At 37.2% G+C, this 17,174-nt stretch overlaps 2 protein-coding genes and 1 pseudogene across 2 annotated transcripts; 1 reads left to right on the top strand and 2 right to left on the bottom strand.

The window, feature by feature from the left end:
- Positions 1 to 2,532: 2,532 nt before the first annotated feature.
- LOC133695827 (alpha-1,4 glucan phosphorylase L-2 isozyme, chloroplastic/amyloplastic-like) lies at positions 2,533 to 8,260 on the bottom strand. The gene is made up of 14 exons (XM_062117779.1): positions 7,961 to 8,260; positions 7,745 to 7,846; positions 7,138 to 7,314; positions 6,690 to 6,965; positions 6,180 to 6,451; positions 5,822 to 5,939; positions 5,351 to 5,719; positions 5,026 to 5,178; positions 4,665 to 4,793; positions 4,089 to 4,325; positions 3,899 to 3,975; positions 3,455 to 3,641; positions 3,062 to 3,262; positions 2,533 to 2,649 (listed from the first exon to the last, which is right to left on the bottom strand). The coding sequence occupies exons 1-14, from the start codon at positions 8,210 to 8,212 to the stop codon at positions 2,533 to 2,535; spliced, it is 2,667 nt and encodes an 888-aa protein (XP_061973763.1). The 5' UTR covers positions 8,213 to 8,260.
- Positions 8,261 to 9,478: 1,218 nt separating this feature from the next.
- LOC133696317 (putative SNAP25 homologous protein SNAP30) lies at positions 9,479 to 13,743 on the top strand (annotated as a pseudogene).
- LOC133696636 (probable inactive purple acid phosphatase 2) lies at positions 13,076 to 16,056 on the bottom strand. The gene is made up of 3 exons (XM_062118877.1): positions 15,244 to 16,056; positions 14,943 to 15,046; positions 13,076 to 14,504 (listed from the first exon to the last, which is right to left on the bottom strand). Exons 1-3 carry the CDS (start codon positions 15,931 to 15,933, stop codon positions 13,406 to 13,408), a joined length of 1,893 nt encoding a protein of 630 aa, XP_061974861.1. The 5' UTR covers positions 15,934 to 16,056; the 3' UTR covers positions 13,076 to 13,405.
- Positions 16,057 to 17,174: the final 1,118 nt, after the last annotated feature.

Below are 17,174 nucleotides of genomic sequence, written 5' to 3'. Positions count from 1 at the left end.
GAAGGATCATGGACTAAAGCATCCTTGAAACTACGGAAATTGGAGGTTAGCTATCTTCTTTTTTGCCTGGTTTCACACATGATAAAAGTGGTATTCTCAGATTAATCTTTATGTACTACAAATGAAGCCATCATGAGGTCAAATCCCTTCGATCGGGATGTATTTAAGCATGCATAAGAATTTTACTTTTATTGTCTGAGTCTATACGCATGATGATTAGGCCAAGTTAATGTCGAGAAACTGCTGGAAAGCAGGAAACTTTCTGTAATGTTCTGTAGCTAGGGACAAATATTGCATACTCAGTGGTTCAAAAAGAGTTTCAAGCATTTTATTTGCAAAAAATCGAGGTTGAGCTAGCAGCTCAAGGTATCTGTAAGCTTCGCAGCTGAATTAATAAACAACATAGGGAAATTTAAGACTCTCCGATCTCTATATTCCTCGAGATAAGAATGCAATGGCTAGAGAGGTGAAAAAGCGAACTTCTCGATCATAAAAATATCGTGGGGAGGTGGCCTTCTTTGGCGACCTAGCCAACTTCCATTCATATTTATAGTTGAAAAAGCTAGTTGGAATTATCCTGTGTTGGGATTAATCCGGAATCGCGTTTGCATAAAAGTGGTTTATAGAATACCTACCTACCCACCTACCTTGCTACAAGCCCACAACCTGGATGGTCAATTAGTTTTTAAACGCAACATGCAGTTACTAGGCTAATTATGAATATTCTCATGCAGTCTCTTCAAAGCTGCTGTGTTCTGTCACCCTTCAATTTACCATGACTTCACCTTCGTTGGACTGTAAAAAGATGGCAATGTTTGTTGTTTACCTTTCAAAATTAATTTTTTTAAAAAATTAAATTTTAAATTAAATTTTTATTTTAAATTAATATTTTTATATTATTTTGATGTCATAATATTAAAAATAAATTTTAAAAAATAAAAAACATATTATTTTAATAAATTTTTAAATAAAAAATATTTTAAAAAACCATCACTGTCGCACAATCACCTTACTCTAAATATATTAATGAGGCAATTAATAATAGGGACACGCCTAACTTGACGAGAGATAAAGTGTCTAACATCAAGCAAGCAAGCAAGCAATTAAACCAAGAAATCCCCTTTTATATCTATTAGAAAGCGGTGGTTGTAGAAAAGTCGAAACTTTTTTTCGGTCTCATGATATAGCTTACTCTTGCCCGTAGGCCGTAGAGGTCAGTGACAGAGATTCATGTCAATGGGTGGCCTTGTGAATGAGAAGGAAAGCTTGAAAGTAACTTTTGGAAAGTGAGTTATTCTGAAGTAATTAATTAGTTGTCCCCGGGATATGTCAGGCCATTTTCAATTCACTTCAAACAGGGCCCCACGATTTTTTTCTCTGTTTTTTTTTCCCGGTTAGGAACTCAGGAAAGAATTTTGGAGGAGATTCCATCAATTTTGTTTTTGCAGTACAAATGCTCCACTCATTATAGGAGTTGTTTTTTTTTTTTTTAAAAAAAAAAACAAAATTATTTGGAGAACCTGGTACACATATTTTTGTTTGTGTAAAGAAAACTAGTTACACTAACTGAATTGTTGCACTGATCAATTCGGTGAGATCTGTAATACCAACTAATTAAACTGGTTTCATATATATATATATATATATATATATATATATATATATATATATATGTTGACATAATGATGTGAAAAATAAATTTTAAAAATATTATTTTAATATTTTTATAAATAAAAAAACATTTTGAAATGCAATATCCCAAACAAGCACATAAATTATATAGGTTCATTTTGTTATCAAAAACATACATAGGAAATAATTTGGTTAACTAACTCTAAGTATGAGAAAAATAAGTAATAGTCTTAATTACTATCATTTAACCATAAGTTCTTTACATCGGTTAAATAAAAAAAGTTACTATTAAACCTTTTAACAAGGTGATTAACAAAACAATTAACAGTTTATATAAATAATAAATTAGATTAAAATATTTTATAGCATCCTTGTTTCTACAATGTCAAAAAAAGAGAGTATATAATTTAAATATTAATTTTTCACCTTCAAGATAATTTTGTTACGTGCCACAGCCAGGCGCGGAAATAACCTATGTGTCGGAGAGTGGTACTATTGGCATGACATTATTACATTTAATTCCAAAATCACACGTCACCCTAAAACTAACAAGAATGACTTGATTTATTTACGATAATACCATCACCTTCAACCTTACAATCATTACTAGCGTCTCCAATAATGGCAGATGCTAGAGTACAATTCTGGAAACAAGCATCATATCTGGGATTGCTGCCTGCTTCTTTTTCTAAAAGCACTTGCTTCATTTGTATCTCTTATTCCCTACGTTTCTAGAAAGGCAACAAATTAATGAAGGAGGCATACCAAACCCCAAAAACTCCATCGTCCTCCCATACATATGTCTCTCGCATATTCATGAATCGTATGTAATAACAGTACATCAAATGTGGGGTTTACACCAATATAGTTCGCACCCCCCGCCCTGCAGATATAATCAATTCAAGGCAATAGAACAGGTTGGATCCTCCATATATCTCTTGCATATTCGTGAATCGTTCTGTCACTGCTGAACTTGTATGAGCCAGCTGTATTCAAAATCGACATTTTTGTCCATCTCTGCCCCAGTTATCATTGAGTTTATCAGCACACATCTTGCACTGTAATCAATCCACTAGGCATGCTTCTATATATAATAATTCCATACATCTATAAATATAAACTTTAGGCATAAATGTAAAAATGATTTTACCTGTGGAACAAATTACCTCCAGCCACATTTTACAGGGTTGAATTTGCAAGGGAGCACATACATGCAGGATATTCATGGACATTGTATATGTATGTTTCATTGAAGTTCAAAGATGATTAGTCATATAGATTTCACTCTTCAGATTTCTATGCCTTTATTTTATAAACTAACTATCAAAAAAATTATTTGAACACTGATCTATCAGTGCAGCATATGAAGGGACAAGAAAAGTTGTATGCTATGTCTGCAATATGTGCGTGTCTAGCAAATGCTACTTACTTTCTGATCTTTATATGCCTCATCAACCTTCTCCTGGCACTCTACATAACTAGGGAAATCCTTGCCAACAAGGAAATAATCAGCTCGGCCATAACCTTCATTTCCTTCCAAGGATCCCATGAGTTCTTCATAGTTGTAATGGCCAAAAACACCATTTCTGACAAACGCCTTTACTTCTTCGAACCTTGGATCAGGGATAAACTGCAAACAAGATGAGATAGATAAAGTGACTTGGATAATGATAGACTCACTTTCTTTCTTTTTACCTCAGTTTACTTTAAAACAGGGAGTTGGTAGCGGAGTTTTGGTCAAATGTCAGGAGAAGTTATGGAAATCAGATGAGAATGTTTGGGAAAGTAAAAAAAAGAGTGTAGTCTTGTACAGCAGGCCTACTTTTCCCTCAGCCCTTTCCTTTCTTAGGCCTGCAATTTCGTGTGCCTCTGCACCAAAGAGGAAAAAATTATCTTCGCCGACCTCTTGCCTTATTTCAACATTAGCTCCATCTAAGGTGCCAATAAGAATGCAGCCATTCATTGCAAACTTCATATTGCTGGTTCCACTGGCCTCCATTCCAGCCGTGCTGAGCAATCAAATAATAAGATACAGTTGAATCAATAACTAAAATCTTGAATTAATAATGGAACCAACATCCTGCAGAACTACCAAGAATAATTAGCAATCTTGATGTAATTTGGGTGGCAGTTTTTGCAGTAATTCACATGCTTCTTTTGTCAGATTTGTGGTAGAAGGTGTCAAGGATATTGAACACATCTTATTCATCTGAATTGTAAGGAAGAAAAGAAAGGAAACCCTGTAATTCTGAAGTAACATGAATACCTGATGTGCTGCGAAAGCTCGCTTCCTGGAATCAGTACCTCTGCCACACTGACATTGTAATCAGGTACAAAGACAACCTGAAATAAGGGTGACAAACAAGAACGCAAATATGAGAAGAAGCCCACGATTTTCAGACATCAGCATTTGGACATAATTGATGAGTATTGATGATCACTTAGCCAAGCTATACCTTCAAAAGGTCGCCTATGTCTGCATCATGATTAACAGTAGTTCCCACATCTGTGATAAATTTCACAATCCTCTTGGCTTGGACGTATGTAGCAAATGCTTTGCCTCCAAATATACATACCCTAGGAACATACGTCGCCTTTCTTTCCTCAGGACTCATTTCTTTCATTTTCTTATAGCGATATACAATTCCCATTATATTCAGTAACTGCCGCTTGTATTCGTGGATGCGCTTTACCTGAGAATTAGAATTATTATATTACTTATAGACTCGAGATACTTTTCATTTGTAAATAAAATAAAGACGAAGAAGTTATCCTTTAAGATGTATTTTATTTTTTGCTCAACATCACTTGTATCAACAAAAGTGAGACCAGTGCAATTCAAGAAATGATTGTTGCCATTGATCATCATCAGCGCCACCTATTCAATTTAAAGTGTCAATGTTTTACTCGGAGCTTTTTAGTACCAGAAATCAGATATCAAGCACCAGGACTAAAGACCGAAATGACTTCTATAGAGTTGTATGATCAGATAAAACAGAAACAGATCAAGGTAAGGGTAGGCAGGAAATAACCTGTACATCAAACATTGCGTCAGCATTGACAATATATCCAGTCTTTTCTTTAAGGAAGTCCGCAACCTTGATCTTGTTTCTTTTTTTGGCTTCCCTCCACTCAGATTGGAGGTCCTCATTATCAGAAAACTGCGAAAAACTTGCATTTATCTGTCAAAATCTAATATGTATGAAGCTGATGAGGTCAAATTCACTGTTGTCCTGAAATGTAAAAGGAAAGACTCGCACACATGCAAGAGTGGCACATCAAAATATGGGCGTCAGAAAACATTTCAAGTGAAGTTACAATTGAAATGTCACCAGAGATCTAAGTTGAGCACAGGGCAACCAGTAGGTTGTAATGTAACAAATAACAATTTACCTTTGCAAGTGTCGACAGTTTCTCAGTGTTTAAGACCCAATCATCTGTTCCAGTCCACTTGGTTATGATTTTACTGAGATCTGGATTGCAAAAACGAATCCATCTTCTTGGTGTCACCCCATTTGTTTTATTCTGAAATTTCTCAGGCCACAACTGCCAAAAAGTAATGGATACTGAAATTACTTTAATCCTGAAGAAAATTCAATGCACAGTAGTCCTGAAGAAATACAAGATCTCATTATTTACTTTTATCCTCGAGAATATTCATGCAATTTCATGATCAGAAAGTGATATGAGAAGCAGAACAGAATACTAATTTACTTGCCTTATAGAACTCATTAAATACTTCATTTTTTACTATTTCACTGTGAATCTCAGCAACTCCATTTACAGCAGACCCGCTGACAACACATAGATTAGCCATGCGGACCATCTTTGGCAGATTTGGATCTGGGTCAAATGTCACCACATCTTTCGCATCAGTGTCCTGTTCTTCAGCAGCAGATTCAGTTTCTTTATCTGAGCCTTTAACTTCCTTAATGGAGTCAACAGCAGAACTTTCTTCTTGTTTAACTAAAAATTCTAGAACTGAGTCAGGCAACTCAATATTATCAAGAATTCTCATTTGCTTTAGCTTATGCTGCAACAAGTCGAGATCCTCTGTGCCATACTCCGCAATTATGGTATGAATCAGCTGGATTACAGAAGGAATAGATGACAAGTGACAACAGAATTGAAGAGGAAAAAGTCTAAATAATTGATGTCTGTAAAAATCATCCCACCTCTTTAATCTTACCTCTTCATCAATCATCCTAATGATCTCAACATGTCGTGGCAGAAGTTTCTGCAAAAGGTCTAAGCTCCATTTCTCCAGAGCCTCAGGCAAAACTGTGTGATTTGTGTATGCAACAGTTCTGCATAAATCACAGAATCCTGGGGGTTATTAGCAACCACAACTAGAAGCCAACATATAGCCAATCGATGTGTAACAAAATTATTATACTGGAACGGTGATCTTTGTATGGATCAACTATAAATTAATTCAAATGCAAGCAGATGTGCAGCAGACACATTCATACGCTGTGGAACAAGCATAGTTTAATTACTGCCCCACTGGTTGCCACAGAAGTGCAAAAGCCCATGTAGAGAAGTACCTCTGAGTAATATCCCATGATTCCTTCCAGCTCAAACCCTTCAAATCTATCAAAATTCTTATCAGCTCCGGGATGCAAAGTGTTGGATGAGTGTCATTCATTTGCACTGCAACCTTATCTGGAAAATTTTCCCAATTTACAGGCTTCCCTGATCTCCTTTCAAAGTGAGCAATGATATCTTGGAGAGATGCAGAGCATAGTGTATATTGTTGCTTCAACCGTAGAATCTTGCCCTCAATTGATTCATCTCCAGGGTATAATATGTAGCAAATCTGATCACAACAAATCATCAAATGGAACCATCAGCTTTGGTATTATAAATTCTAATAAACCGTTTCTAATCCCTATAGACATGTACCGAGGTGCTCTCAACAGATCTGGACAGACACACACTTTCACATATAATTTGCCATATAGTGCCCAAGCGGATCTTAAAATTTCAGTGTCTTAGTTTGTTGATCATAAACAGATTCATGAAATTAACTGCTATATGATTGTTACTTCACAGACCTTTTCGGCATTCTTTATAGCTGCACACGCCTTGGCATGATCGCCAGCATTATAAGCACGTAAATCAAATTCATTCGGTGCAACTTTAGTGGACCACAATCTAAGGTTTATTGTGGTTTTAGTTTTATATCCAGGAATTGGGACATCATACGCAACAGCTGTGATGTTTTCTCCTCCAATCCATTCTTTACTTCCATCAGGCTTGGAAATAACTTCTCCATAGAATTTAACAGAATAGGAGACATCATTTCTTACAATTTCCCATGGATTGCCCATCTGCCAAGAGATGCTTCAATTATTAAACAAATAGAGGAACATATAAATTATGCATTATGCATAAAAGCAATCAGCTTTGAAATTTATGTCAATAAACCTTCAAACGAGATTTAGGGGGCTATACAAAAAAAAATGATGAGCTGTTTGAACAATACTAAACTCAAATGAATACCTCAAGCCAATTTTCTGCAACTTCCTCCTGCCCATCTTTTGTGATGAGCTGTTTGAACAAGCCATATTTGTACCTGAGTCCATAGCCCCAAGCAGGATAATTCAGTGTTGCTAACGAATCCAGAAAGCAGGAAGCAAGCCGCCCTAAGCCCCCATTCCCCAGTGCAGCATCTGGTTCCTGACATTCGTAAATTTAACAGAAAGATTTAAGAATGCTTATACACAATGTTGCTATGTTTATAGGGATGCCTGATAGAGAAAAACATATAAAGCTCGGCAAAGTTATCAATGAGTGTGTGTTCCGAATCCCGATACAATAGCATAAGATTTAGTAAATACTTAATTCATTCCATGTAAAAACTGTTTCGAAGCCAGTCATTTTACGGAAAGAAAGTCAGACTGTTGGGATTTGGATGCACCATTAGGCAACGCTATTTTGAGTTAAGAAAATCCAATTTACCAATACCTATAAGCAAATCATTTGGATTGCACTCATAAATCAGGAGACGAGGCATAAAGGAGTGATTTGAACATCTCCTTTGTAACCCAAAAAAACGGGAGCGATCAGCCATGATGATTGAACAAAACTTATCATAAAAACATCTTACCTGTCCAGCTACGTCCTCTAACTCGTGGCCCAACCTTTTCAAAGCATCAGCGTAAGCTCCTGAAAGCTCCAAGTTCCCGATGGCATTTAGCAATGCTCTGCCCTGCGACATAAAAAAACACAGTACATAACAAATCATCAGCAAGAACTAACCGAACTAGCACAGTAGGATTGGTTTTTAGTAGTTGTAGCCACCAGAAAACCGATAGTACTGAACCTGTAGATACTCCATAGACAGGTAATAAGCCTGCTTTACATTCATCTTCTCGTAGTACTTATATGTGGCATTCCAATTTATAATTAGCGAATCGCGAACGCTTTCTGCAGTTGCCACAAACGCCTTGGGAAGATCAAAATGTTCTGGAGAGAATAATGGTGTGAATTCTGCATGGTATTGAATACTGGCTGCAATAGATGCAGAATCAGGTTCGAGGGTCTCTAAAGAAGCTGTAAACACACAAAAACACATGAAAAATACCAGTACACGCTATTGAACGAGAGAACGCCAAACTGCAAAAGAGACTAGAAAGGGAAGAAATTATTAGTAGTACAACAAGAACCTTCTCCATTGACTGAGGGATCTTTCAATTCTTGCCTTTGGTCACTAGTAATGTTCTTGACGGACAAGTTTCTTCTTTTTAAACGATTGAAAAATCGTGGGGTTCTAACAAAGAAAAGATTGGAATGATTGGCTCTGTAGTTGAAGCCCGAAACTGAACTCGATTGAGCTGCAGAGAATGGTAAAGTAGCCATTAATTGTTTTTGCTCTCTGCTCTTGGTTTGATAGATTGAACAGAAAATGAGTGAAAGAGAGAGTAGCGTTTTGTCTTCTTATCTTCGTTTTGTTTTGGTGCCGCCAGTAGCATGACTCCATGTTCAAAACGAGGGAAATATTATTGATTGTCGTTTTCCGTCACTCGTTAATTACTACTAGGAAATAACTCCCCGCTAGTTTGATGATAGTGTATCTGCTGGTTCCAAATTTCCAGAACTGGAAGTCTTTTTTTAATAAGATATTTTTGCTCTGCTTCAGAGAAGAAGGATAGCCATCCTTTCAGGGTTGCTGTTGGCCAAATTCTATGAGGGGAGTACCTGAAGACATTAGTGTCTGCATGTCTTCAGTCTTCCTTGCAAGATTAATATTCCGTTTGGAATTGGATTTCAAAACTATTTTTAAAAATTTTAAAATTTTTTCAGTTTAAATTAACATATTTTTAATATTTTCATAACATTTTAATATATTAATATCAAAAATAATTTTTAAAAATTTACATGTTTTAAAATGAAAAATATTTTAAAAAGCAATCGTAATAACACTTTCAAATACGTTCAAAAAAGCATTTTATTTTGCAGTACCGGTTATTTTTAAAATTTTTAATTTAAAATTATTTTAAAATGATATATTTTTTATTTTTTTAAAATTATTTTTAATATTATAATGATAAAAAATATTAAAAAATTAATTTAAAAAAATAAAATTTTTAAAAACAGCCACAAAAACACAAAAACAATTGAGGTGCCATCTTGTTGAGCACCAAGAATTGAGCCCATATTCCCTTTTTGAGTCAACAACCAGTTAGGCTTGATCCCGTAGGAAACAAAATTTGAAAATAATTGGGCCTGACTAGAAGAATCGAACATGGACCTTGACCCATCCAAACTAATAAGCTAAATAATCTTTCCTTAAAAACTGAAAACGTCAATTATTTTATTAAATTATAGAGAAGGGAAAGAGGACAAAGGAATCGCAACGGTCTGAAAATTCGTAAGGGGAACTTATATAACATAAGTACTCTTCTTCCATTTCCATGGGGACGAGATTTCTCAGATTAGAGAGGGAGAAAGAAGAGCCTTTCTTGTTTTTCGCGGCGCCTCCCATCTGCTTGATTTTTTCAAACACAGACAGATAGACAGAGAATATTGCTAAAAATTATCTCTCTTCCTTGTATTACTTGTATCAGAAGGAGTTTAATAAACAAACCTCCCTCTGATTCCCATCCTCTGGCTCTGGTCTTCTGCGTGAAACCTTTCTTGGCAATCGCCCAAGAATTATAATATCTACTCTCATTCTTTCATTCGGGTCTGAGGTACCCATTCTTTTATTGCTTTCCCTTTTTTAGTTCTAGTGATTTTGCTTTGAATTTCCATTTATCTTGCATTTCTTCAAAGCAAGATTTTTTTTTATTTCTTTTTCCTTCGTTGTTTGATTCTTATGCTTTTCTTCGTGATATCTTCTTATTGAAAATATGACTCAATTGTCTGGATAAGATGGAAAGACCAGGAATTTACTATTTTGTATTCGTTGGAACGGTAATTTTCACTCTTCTGGGCCAAATTCCGTTGTGCGTTTCATTAATTTGGCTTTTCTTTTTGCTGTTGTTCAAGACCCGAGATAACCAGAAGGAGCAGTTGGGATCCCTTCATGTTTGTTTAACTTTAATGTCTTCCGAAATGCAGCTTACAGTTTCTGGTTCTCTCTCGTTTTTCTCATCTACTTGTGTCAATTGGAGTTGTGTTAGTAATTAATTTCTGGGTTTTTCTAATGTTTGTGTTCGTCTTGAGATTTAATAAAAATGGTTGGAAAATCACCTGTTAGCATCATGAAGCATTTATTTCGTTAAGGAAAGAAAATGGAGAGGAAGAAAAATCTTCGTTGTCATTGCAGCTGATTGGCATTGTTTATGTTTAGGTGCCAGAATTGAAGTTTCACGCAGACTCTATTGTTCTCTTTTCCTGGTTTTGCACTCCCAACCATGCAAGTCTTCAATTGACGTGTTCAGTCTTTGCTCATACTCAAAATGTTTGGATTTGGGAAATCACCTGCGAATAATAAAGCTACCAAGCAAAGTTCAGTGAACCCTCCAGCCTCTTCTACCTCTAACCCTTTTGATTCAGATGATGAATCCAATGCCAAGCAAACACTTCATCTCGGAAAACTAGCTTCTTCCGAGTCCATGCTTAATGTTCCCGATAATGCTTTCCATGATAAAGACAGATACAAGAATGATTTCCGTGACTAGGGAGGGCTAGAAACCAAAGCGTTCAAGAACTGGAGAAATACGCTGCCTACAAGGCTGAGGAGACAACAAACAATGTTAATAACTGCCTCAGGATTGCTGAGGACATCAAACAAGATGCTACAAGGACTCTAGATATGCTGCATGCTCAGGGTGAACAAATCACCAGGACCCATAACATGGCTGCTGATATGGATAAGGATCTCAGTAAGGTAAGCTCAATGTGTTGTTATGAAATCATTTTCCGTACGCATTACTCGAGGCGGGAAACCGATTTTTGTTCTTTTAAAAAGAATGGTGAGAAGATGATGATAATACTGAAATTCTAGTCTTTATTATCTTCAGAGTTCAGGCTTGGTTCATATTGGCTGATTTTGCTCTTTGAATATAAATAAATCCATCAGCCTAGGGATCAGCACTCAACAAATTTTCATGCTCTCTGACTCACTGCAATAGCAATCCATAGTGCATCATGTTAGGTTGAGCAATTTGTATGTTTATATCATCAACAGGGCCTTGTCCTATATGCCTCTACGAAGATAAATCTGTTTCGGTTGAATTTGATAACACCACCAAGGATTTTTCCAAACAAATCTCCATGCAATTATTGAGCATATGCTTGAAAGGAAAAACAGAGTCTTGGAATGCAACACTTTTTCTATGCCCCTAACCAGATATGCTTGGCGTTTGGTCCATGCTATTATGAGAGAAAATTTATGTTGGCATCAGTTCGATTCAATAACTTGGTTGAATTCTCTGTTTTCTCTCTGAGATGTGAGAATTTATTTAGAAAGAAAGCAAACCATGATGCTATGCTGCGTACCTAAGGCTTAGTATTAAAATTCTATAAGGATAATGTCATTTTATTTCAACTGTCTGCCTGGCAAGAGAACCCTCAACAGGGAAAAAAAATGTAGTTGCAAGAGAAGGGAACTTTTTATTTTGCTTGAACGTTCAAAACATACACATTACCTAATAATGGATTACCATCGAAGAGCATACTGACTACCATCAAAGAGCGTATTAGATTACCATCGAAGAGCATATTTGATTGTTTTAAAAATACCTTTTTTTCCCTTTGATTCCTTTGGGTCTTGTTACCGGGATTCCTTCCACAGACATATTACTACAGTCAGGGATAACTTCTAATGATTTTATACTGCTATTGTCAGGGAGAGAAGCTCTTAAACAATCTTGGGGGCATCTTCTCTAAGCCTTGGAAGCCAAAGAAGACCCGGGACATAACAGAACCTTTGATCACAGCAGGTTTCCATCATCACTGGTTTGTTTCATTTTATAAAAATCGTTGCCTTATTATGTTCTTCTATGATCTGCTTTACTGGCCACAGATAAACCATCCAAAGTAAACCAATACAGCAAAGGAGAAAGAGAAAAGCTGGGATTAGCTCCTAAAGGACGTTCAGCTATTACAACTCCTCCTCCTGAACCAACAAATGCCCTGCAGGAAGTTGAGGTTAGTGTACTTCACAGGTGATTAGAACTTGGAAGAATAAAAGTGTGGTGTAATGTTGAGATTTATGCATATATGGGTGTGCTGATACCAGGTAGAGAAGGCAAAGCAAGATGATGCGCTTTCAGATTTAAGCAACATCTTGGGTGATTTAAAAGGCATGGCAGTTGATATGGGAAGTGAACTTGACAGGTCAGTTTGATGTCACTCGTAATTGAAAAAATAAAATGTTTTGGGGCATTACAAGTTCATTATCAACATTTTTTGCTTCTCTTCCAAGAATATTTCTCATTATCAACCTTGAAAAGCAAAATTTTATGTGAGCAAAGCTACCAGATGATCTAACCAATGTCACTAACGCAGGCAAAATAAGGCCCTTGATCACCTTGGTGATGATGTGGATGAGCTGAACTCTCGAGTGAAAGGAGCTAATCAACGTACACGTCATTTGCTTGGGAAGTGAAACACTGGGCAGCCTGTATCACCTTCAGCATAACTGCTGTTTTAGCTGTTGCAACGGCATTCATTTGACATCTCGAAATCCCAGTTGTATTTAAAGAGAGCGTCTCTTTCAAGATATTGTTAATAAAAAATTCTATTCTTTGTTTCTTCGGCATATAATTTATCCATATGATCTACTTCACAAACTCATAGGTTGGAGAAATGGGGTTACTGATCTTCTTCTGACCCGAAAATAGAACAGCAAAACTTCCCATGAAATTTTGTCAGCTCTGTAGCGATTAGCAGTGAAATTCAGAATACGTGTTAGAAAGCACGGCCGGTAGAGCCCATTGTGTCACCTAACCTAAAAGGGAATGCAATTTATAAACACAACGCAATCGACTTTACAAACAGATTAGTTTTTGCTCCATCAAAACATGTTGCTACAAAAGCGTATGCTATCATACAATCCTTTTTAATGCTTTTATTCTCGCAAAATACAGAACAAAGATTTAGTATTTAGTATTTACAGTATACAAGTACGATGAGGTAGTTTTTTAGCAAACCTTGTTAGACAAAGTAGTAGGAGGGCTTCATCTTCTCAGAAAACAATTAGAGAGGGCTTCATTTTAGCGCACCAGAAACTTTAACGACCCATTGCACACAAGCTCCAAAAATACGAGGAACCATGTCCTGCATGTATAGCCCAGCATCATAATTTCCTCGTAATCTTTCATATATCCTCACTTTTCACAGGAGTCCAGCTGGCCTTGTTACCATTTTGCTTCCTGGAATGGGATGCGTAGCCAAGAATATAGCCCACAAAAGCCCCAAGGACAAGAACACTTGCCCCCTTGACATACCATGAGAACGTAGAATCAACCACCCCAATCCTGGCTCCAGCATCCACACTAATGCTATCATCACCACTGAGAACTTCTCCAGATGCCAAAAACTCAACCATATCGTGCATCTTTCCATCATGGTTACCTACATAAGTAAGTGTTAGCTTCTCCTTTGTGGCAACCAATTTGGTGTACCCGAACTCCCCCCCACGGAACATAGACCTGGCTGGCTGTGGAAAAATTGGATCATTTGGGTGGTCTGATCTTGGCTCCCAGATGGGCTGCCAGTCTTGTCCTGCCATGCCAATCACAGCATGGACTGGAAATCCCTTCCAAGTGCTTCCGCAGATGAAGTTATTCACTGGACAAAACCTTTCGTATCTATGCACATGACCCCACAGTGCAAGGGTAACATTGTATTTCGTAAACAAAGGTTCCAAGTGCTCAAGCATTTTGTTCCTCATTGGGGCATCCCCGTTTTCATTGCTAGTAGTATACATTGGTCTGTGCCCTTGGACTACCACAAAAGGAGTCTTGCTCCGGTCAACTGATTCCAGATCTTGCTTTATAAAGTTATATTGGCTGCTCCCAGCAACAAAATTGGTCTCAGTTGATATGTACACAAAATGTACAGCCCCTGTGTCAAAAGAGTAGTAAAGGTTTCGGGTTGCAGGAGCACGGGTCCCAGTTGAGTCTGAAGAGTTCCCTGGCATGTTAAATTTTAGGCTGTAAGGAACCCCACATTCACCACCACCATCAGTTCCGTAAACTGCATTGGCCCAATCTGGTTTCCAGGGCTGTAAGGGCCAATCGTACTCATGATTGCCAATGCACACATGGTACGGCACTTTGGAAGCAACAGGTTCTACTTGGGTAAAAAAATGGTCCCACAACCATGAGTACCCTCTTGCATAGCTGATATCTCCTATATGAGAAACAAAAGCATGCTTGTCACCAATAGCTTCTATGTCTCGGAGGATCCACTTGCTGCAGTGAAGTTAGAAGCGTGTCATCTGGGTAAGAAGCAGATAATACTACCCGATTTATCCACTCATGTACATGACATAGAGAAATCAGGTGAATACAGATCAAAGCAGCTGGTCATATGAAAAGAGGCAGCGAAAGCAGAATTTTACACTGTGGATGACCATGAAAACTATGATTGACTCCAGATTTGATAATTGATGTCAGAATGTTTCTGAAAACGTTATGTTGTTTGGCAGTCGGCGCAAAACAAGGAAAATGAAGTGCGATTGAAACAACTTGCCAAGCCAATAACATGTAGTTTTAAGAATGATATTCGTAGTAGAATGCATTCTACAATTAAATAGCAAGCGGAAGAAGAGGAAAATGCACATTAGAAAAGCAACCAAATTCCAAAAATCAATCTTTCACTCAATTATCAATCTCGTGAAAAGCATGAGCCTGGCACATGCAGCAGAAAACTTTGCCTTTTTCCATCTAGCTTTCATCCCTAAAGGCATGGATGTATGTGATTTTTTGAAAATAGAAAAAGAAATTCTAACATGCTGCAAAACCAAGGTAGCTCCAGAAAAGCAACCACTAAACCGTGCAGCAAAACAAAATTGAAGTCTTCCAAGCTAAATTATGGACTAAAAGAATGGAAATGAGCAAAAACACAAAAAAAAACGGATATTTCTCATGCCTGAATTAAAAATTATAAAGAAAAAAACAGAGATTAAATATCAATTAAAAATTAGATTACCTGATAATAATACCTAACACCTTTCTTCAAATCCTTCATTACCCCATCATGGATCCAACCCGGATCTCTCCACCCAATACTCCCATTTGCCGGAGCATCACACATATCCTCCCTTTCGTACCTCACCACACGTGCCACACTCACGTGACTCCACTCCCCGTCCCTCTCTCCCCACTTCACACTCCTCTCCTCTCCATCACCCACCACAAACATCACCCTCATCTCGTCCTCAACATCCGTATATGCCAAATGGATCTGCTCTGGCCCATGACCCGACTCGAACCCGACAACATCCGACTCCGCCAGAAAATGGGCCGTCCCAGGGAGGGGGTTGTGATCATGGTCATGGCGTTTGGGGTTGATTTCGGATTCGGTCCAGTGGAAGATCCGGAAAGAGTAATTGGAGCGGAGGTTGGTGATGGGCAAGGAAATGGAACCCGACCCGGATTGCCATGAAGGAGAGGAAGAAAGGAACTTGTAGCCAATGAAGTGGTCGTGAGGTGAGTCAGGAGGTGAATAGAGCCCGAGCCAGTCGAGTTTGGAAGGTGAATCAACGTTGGACCAGGAAATGGTCACTGTGTCACCGGATTTCTGGAGGGTTGTTGGAGTCACGGAGATGGTGACTTTGGAGAGGGAAGTTTGAGTGATGAGGGAGAGGAGGAGGAGGAGGAGGAAGATAGGGAGCTTCATCTTTTGTTCGTAATAATGAAGGCAAGGCAGAAGCAAGAAGGTGACTTTGATTAATGTTGTTGAGATCTGGAAAAGTGGAGGGAGGAGGTTCGCTTATTTTCTTTATCTTGGAGATTAGATGGAAGGCAACTATCTTGTTTTATATGTTTTGTAAAACAAAAATAGTAATAATCGAGTTACCGTTTGTAAGTGCATGAATTTGGAAATTCGGTTTAAATTATGGTTTTTTAAATTTAAAAAAATATATATTTTTAAATTATTTTAATGTGATAATATTTAAAATAAATTTAAAAAATAAAAAAAATAATTTTAATGTATTTCTAAAAAAAACATTTTTAACTGTTAATTCTAAATATATTATTTTGCTCCCGTGCTAATATTTTTATTTAATATATATGAAAGTAATTAATAATATTTAAAAATAAAGATATAAAAAGACAAGCTAGAAAGAGAAAAGGAAAGAAGCGAAGAGTACCTGGGGGGGGGCCAACAGACTTTTGGAGTTCTATCAATATCAAGACGACAGGGAGCACGCTTCGCCCATCGAAGGAATAAAGAGAATGGATGGTACTGGATCTTTTAGAAACGTAAGAACCTGAGAAGGCCATGGCAGGATCTTGAATTAAAAAACAGAAGCAAGCATCCAAGAGCTAGCCCTCTCAAGATGGCAGGCAATAAGGCCACATTCCTCGTGATCTCATCAACCCCATATATAAATTACGATGTCCTTGTTGTTCTGTAGATCCGAAGACCATGGCATTATCTGCAATGCCCGTCCGTGAAGAGATTGGAATTAGACAGCAAAGAATTTGCACTCTCAGCTCCGGTCTCCACCTCTTCTTCTCTAATGGCACTCCCAGTTAATGTGCATAAAGTTTGAGTTCCGGATCCATGTGACCCCTCTCTCTCTCCTCCTTCTCTCTCTCTCTCTCTCTCTCTCTCTATATATATATATATATATATATATATATATAATCACGGAAATTGAATGATTTATCAAATCAAACGGTTGAGGACATATTGTCCCTGGCCCGCGCAACTACCAGCCTGTTTTATATCGGAGCAAATGTTTTAAAACAGTTTTTTTTTTTTGAAAATATATTAAAATATTATTTTTTATTTTTAAAATTTTATTATTTACATGGCATATCAAAATAATTATTAAAAATATAATTTATGAGCGCTTTTAAAATTCAAAAATAAACATGCAGGACACCCGTGGTGAATGTCATGTAAATTAT

Source organism: Populus nigra, chromosome 6 (assembly GCF_951802175.1).
Source record: "Populus nigra chromosome 6, ddPopNigr1.1, whole genome shotgun sequence".
NCBI lineage: Eukaryota > Viridiplantae > Streptophyta > Magnoliopsida > Malpighiales > Salicaceae > Populus > Populus nigra.
The sequence above is the reverse complement of the archived record's forward strand: the minus strand, read 5'-3'. Positions and strand labels throughout refer to the sequence as shown.

Excerpts from the sequence above, each read along its gene's own strand:
- LOC133695827 (XM_062117779.1), bottom strand. The coding sequence starts at position 8,212 with ATGTGTTTTTGTGTGTTTACAGCTTCTTTAGAGACCCTCGAACCTGAT. Across the intron at positions 6,452-6,689 it reads CTATAAAGAATGCCGAAAAG|ATTTGCTACATATTATACCC; the intron begins GTCTGTGAAGTA and ends TGTTGTGATCAG. Across the intron at positions 5,940-6,179 it reads TCATGGGATATTACTCAGAG|AACTGTTGCATACACAAATC; the intron begins GTACTTCTCTAC and ends TGATTTATGCAG.
- LOC133696636 (XM_062118877.1), bottom strand. The coding sequence starts at position 15,933 with ATGAAGCTCCCTATCTTCCTCCTCCTCCTCCTCCTCTCCCTCATCACT. Across the intron at positions 15,047-15,243 it reads GTGTTAGGTATTATTATCAG|CATGTTAGAATTTCTTTTTC; the intron begins GTAATCTAATTT and ends TTGGTTTTGCAG. Across the intron at positions 14,505-14,942 it reads TTTTCTGCTGCATGTGCCAG|CAAGTGGATCCTCCGAGACA; the intron begins GCTCATGCTTTT and ends ACTTCACTGCAG.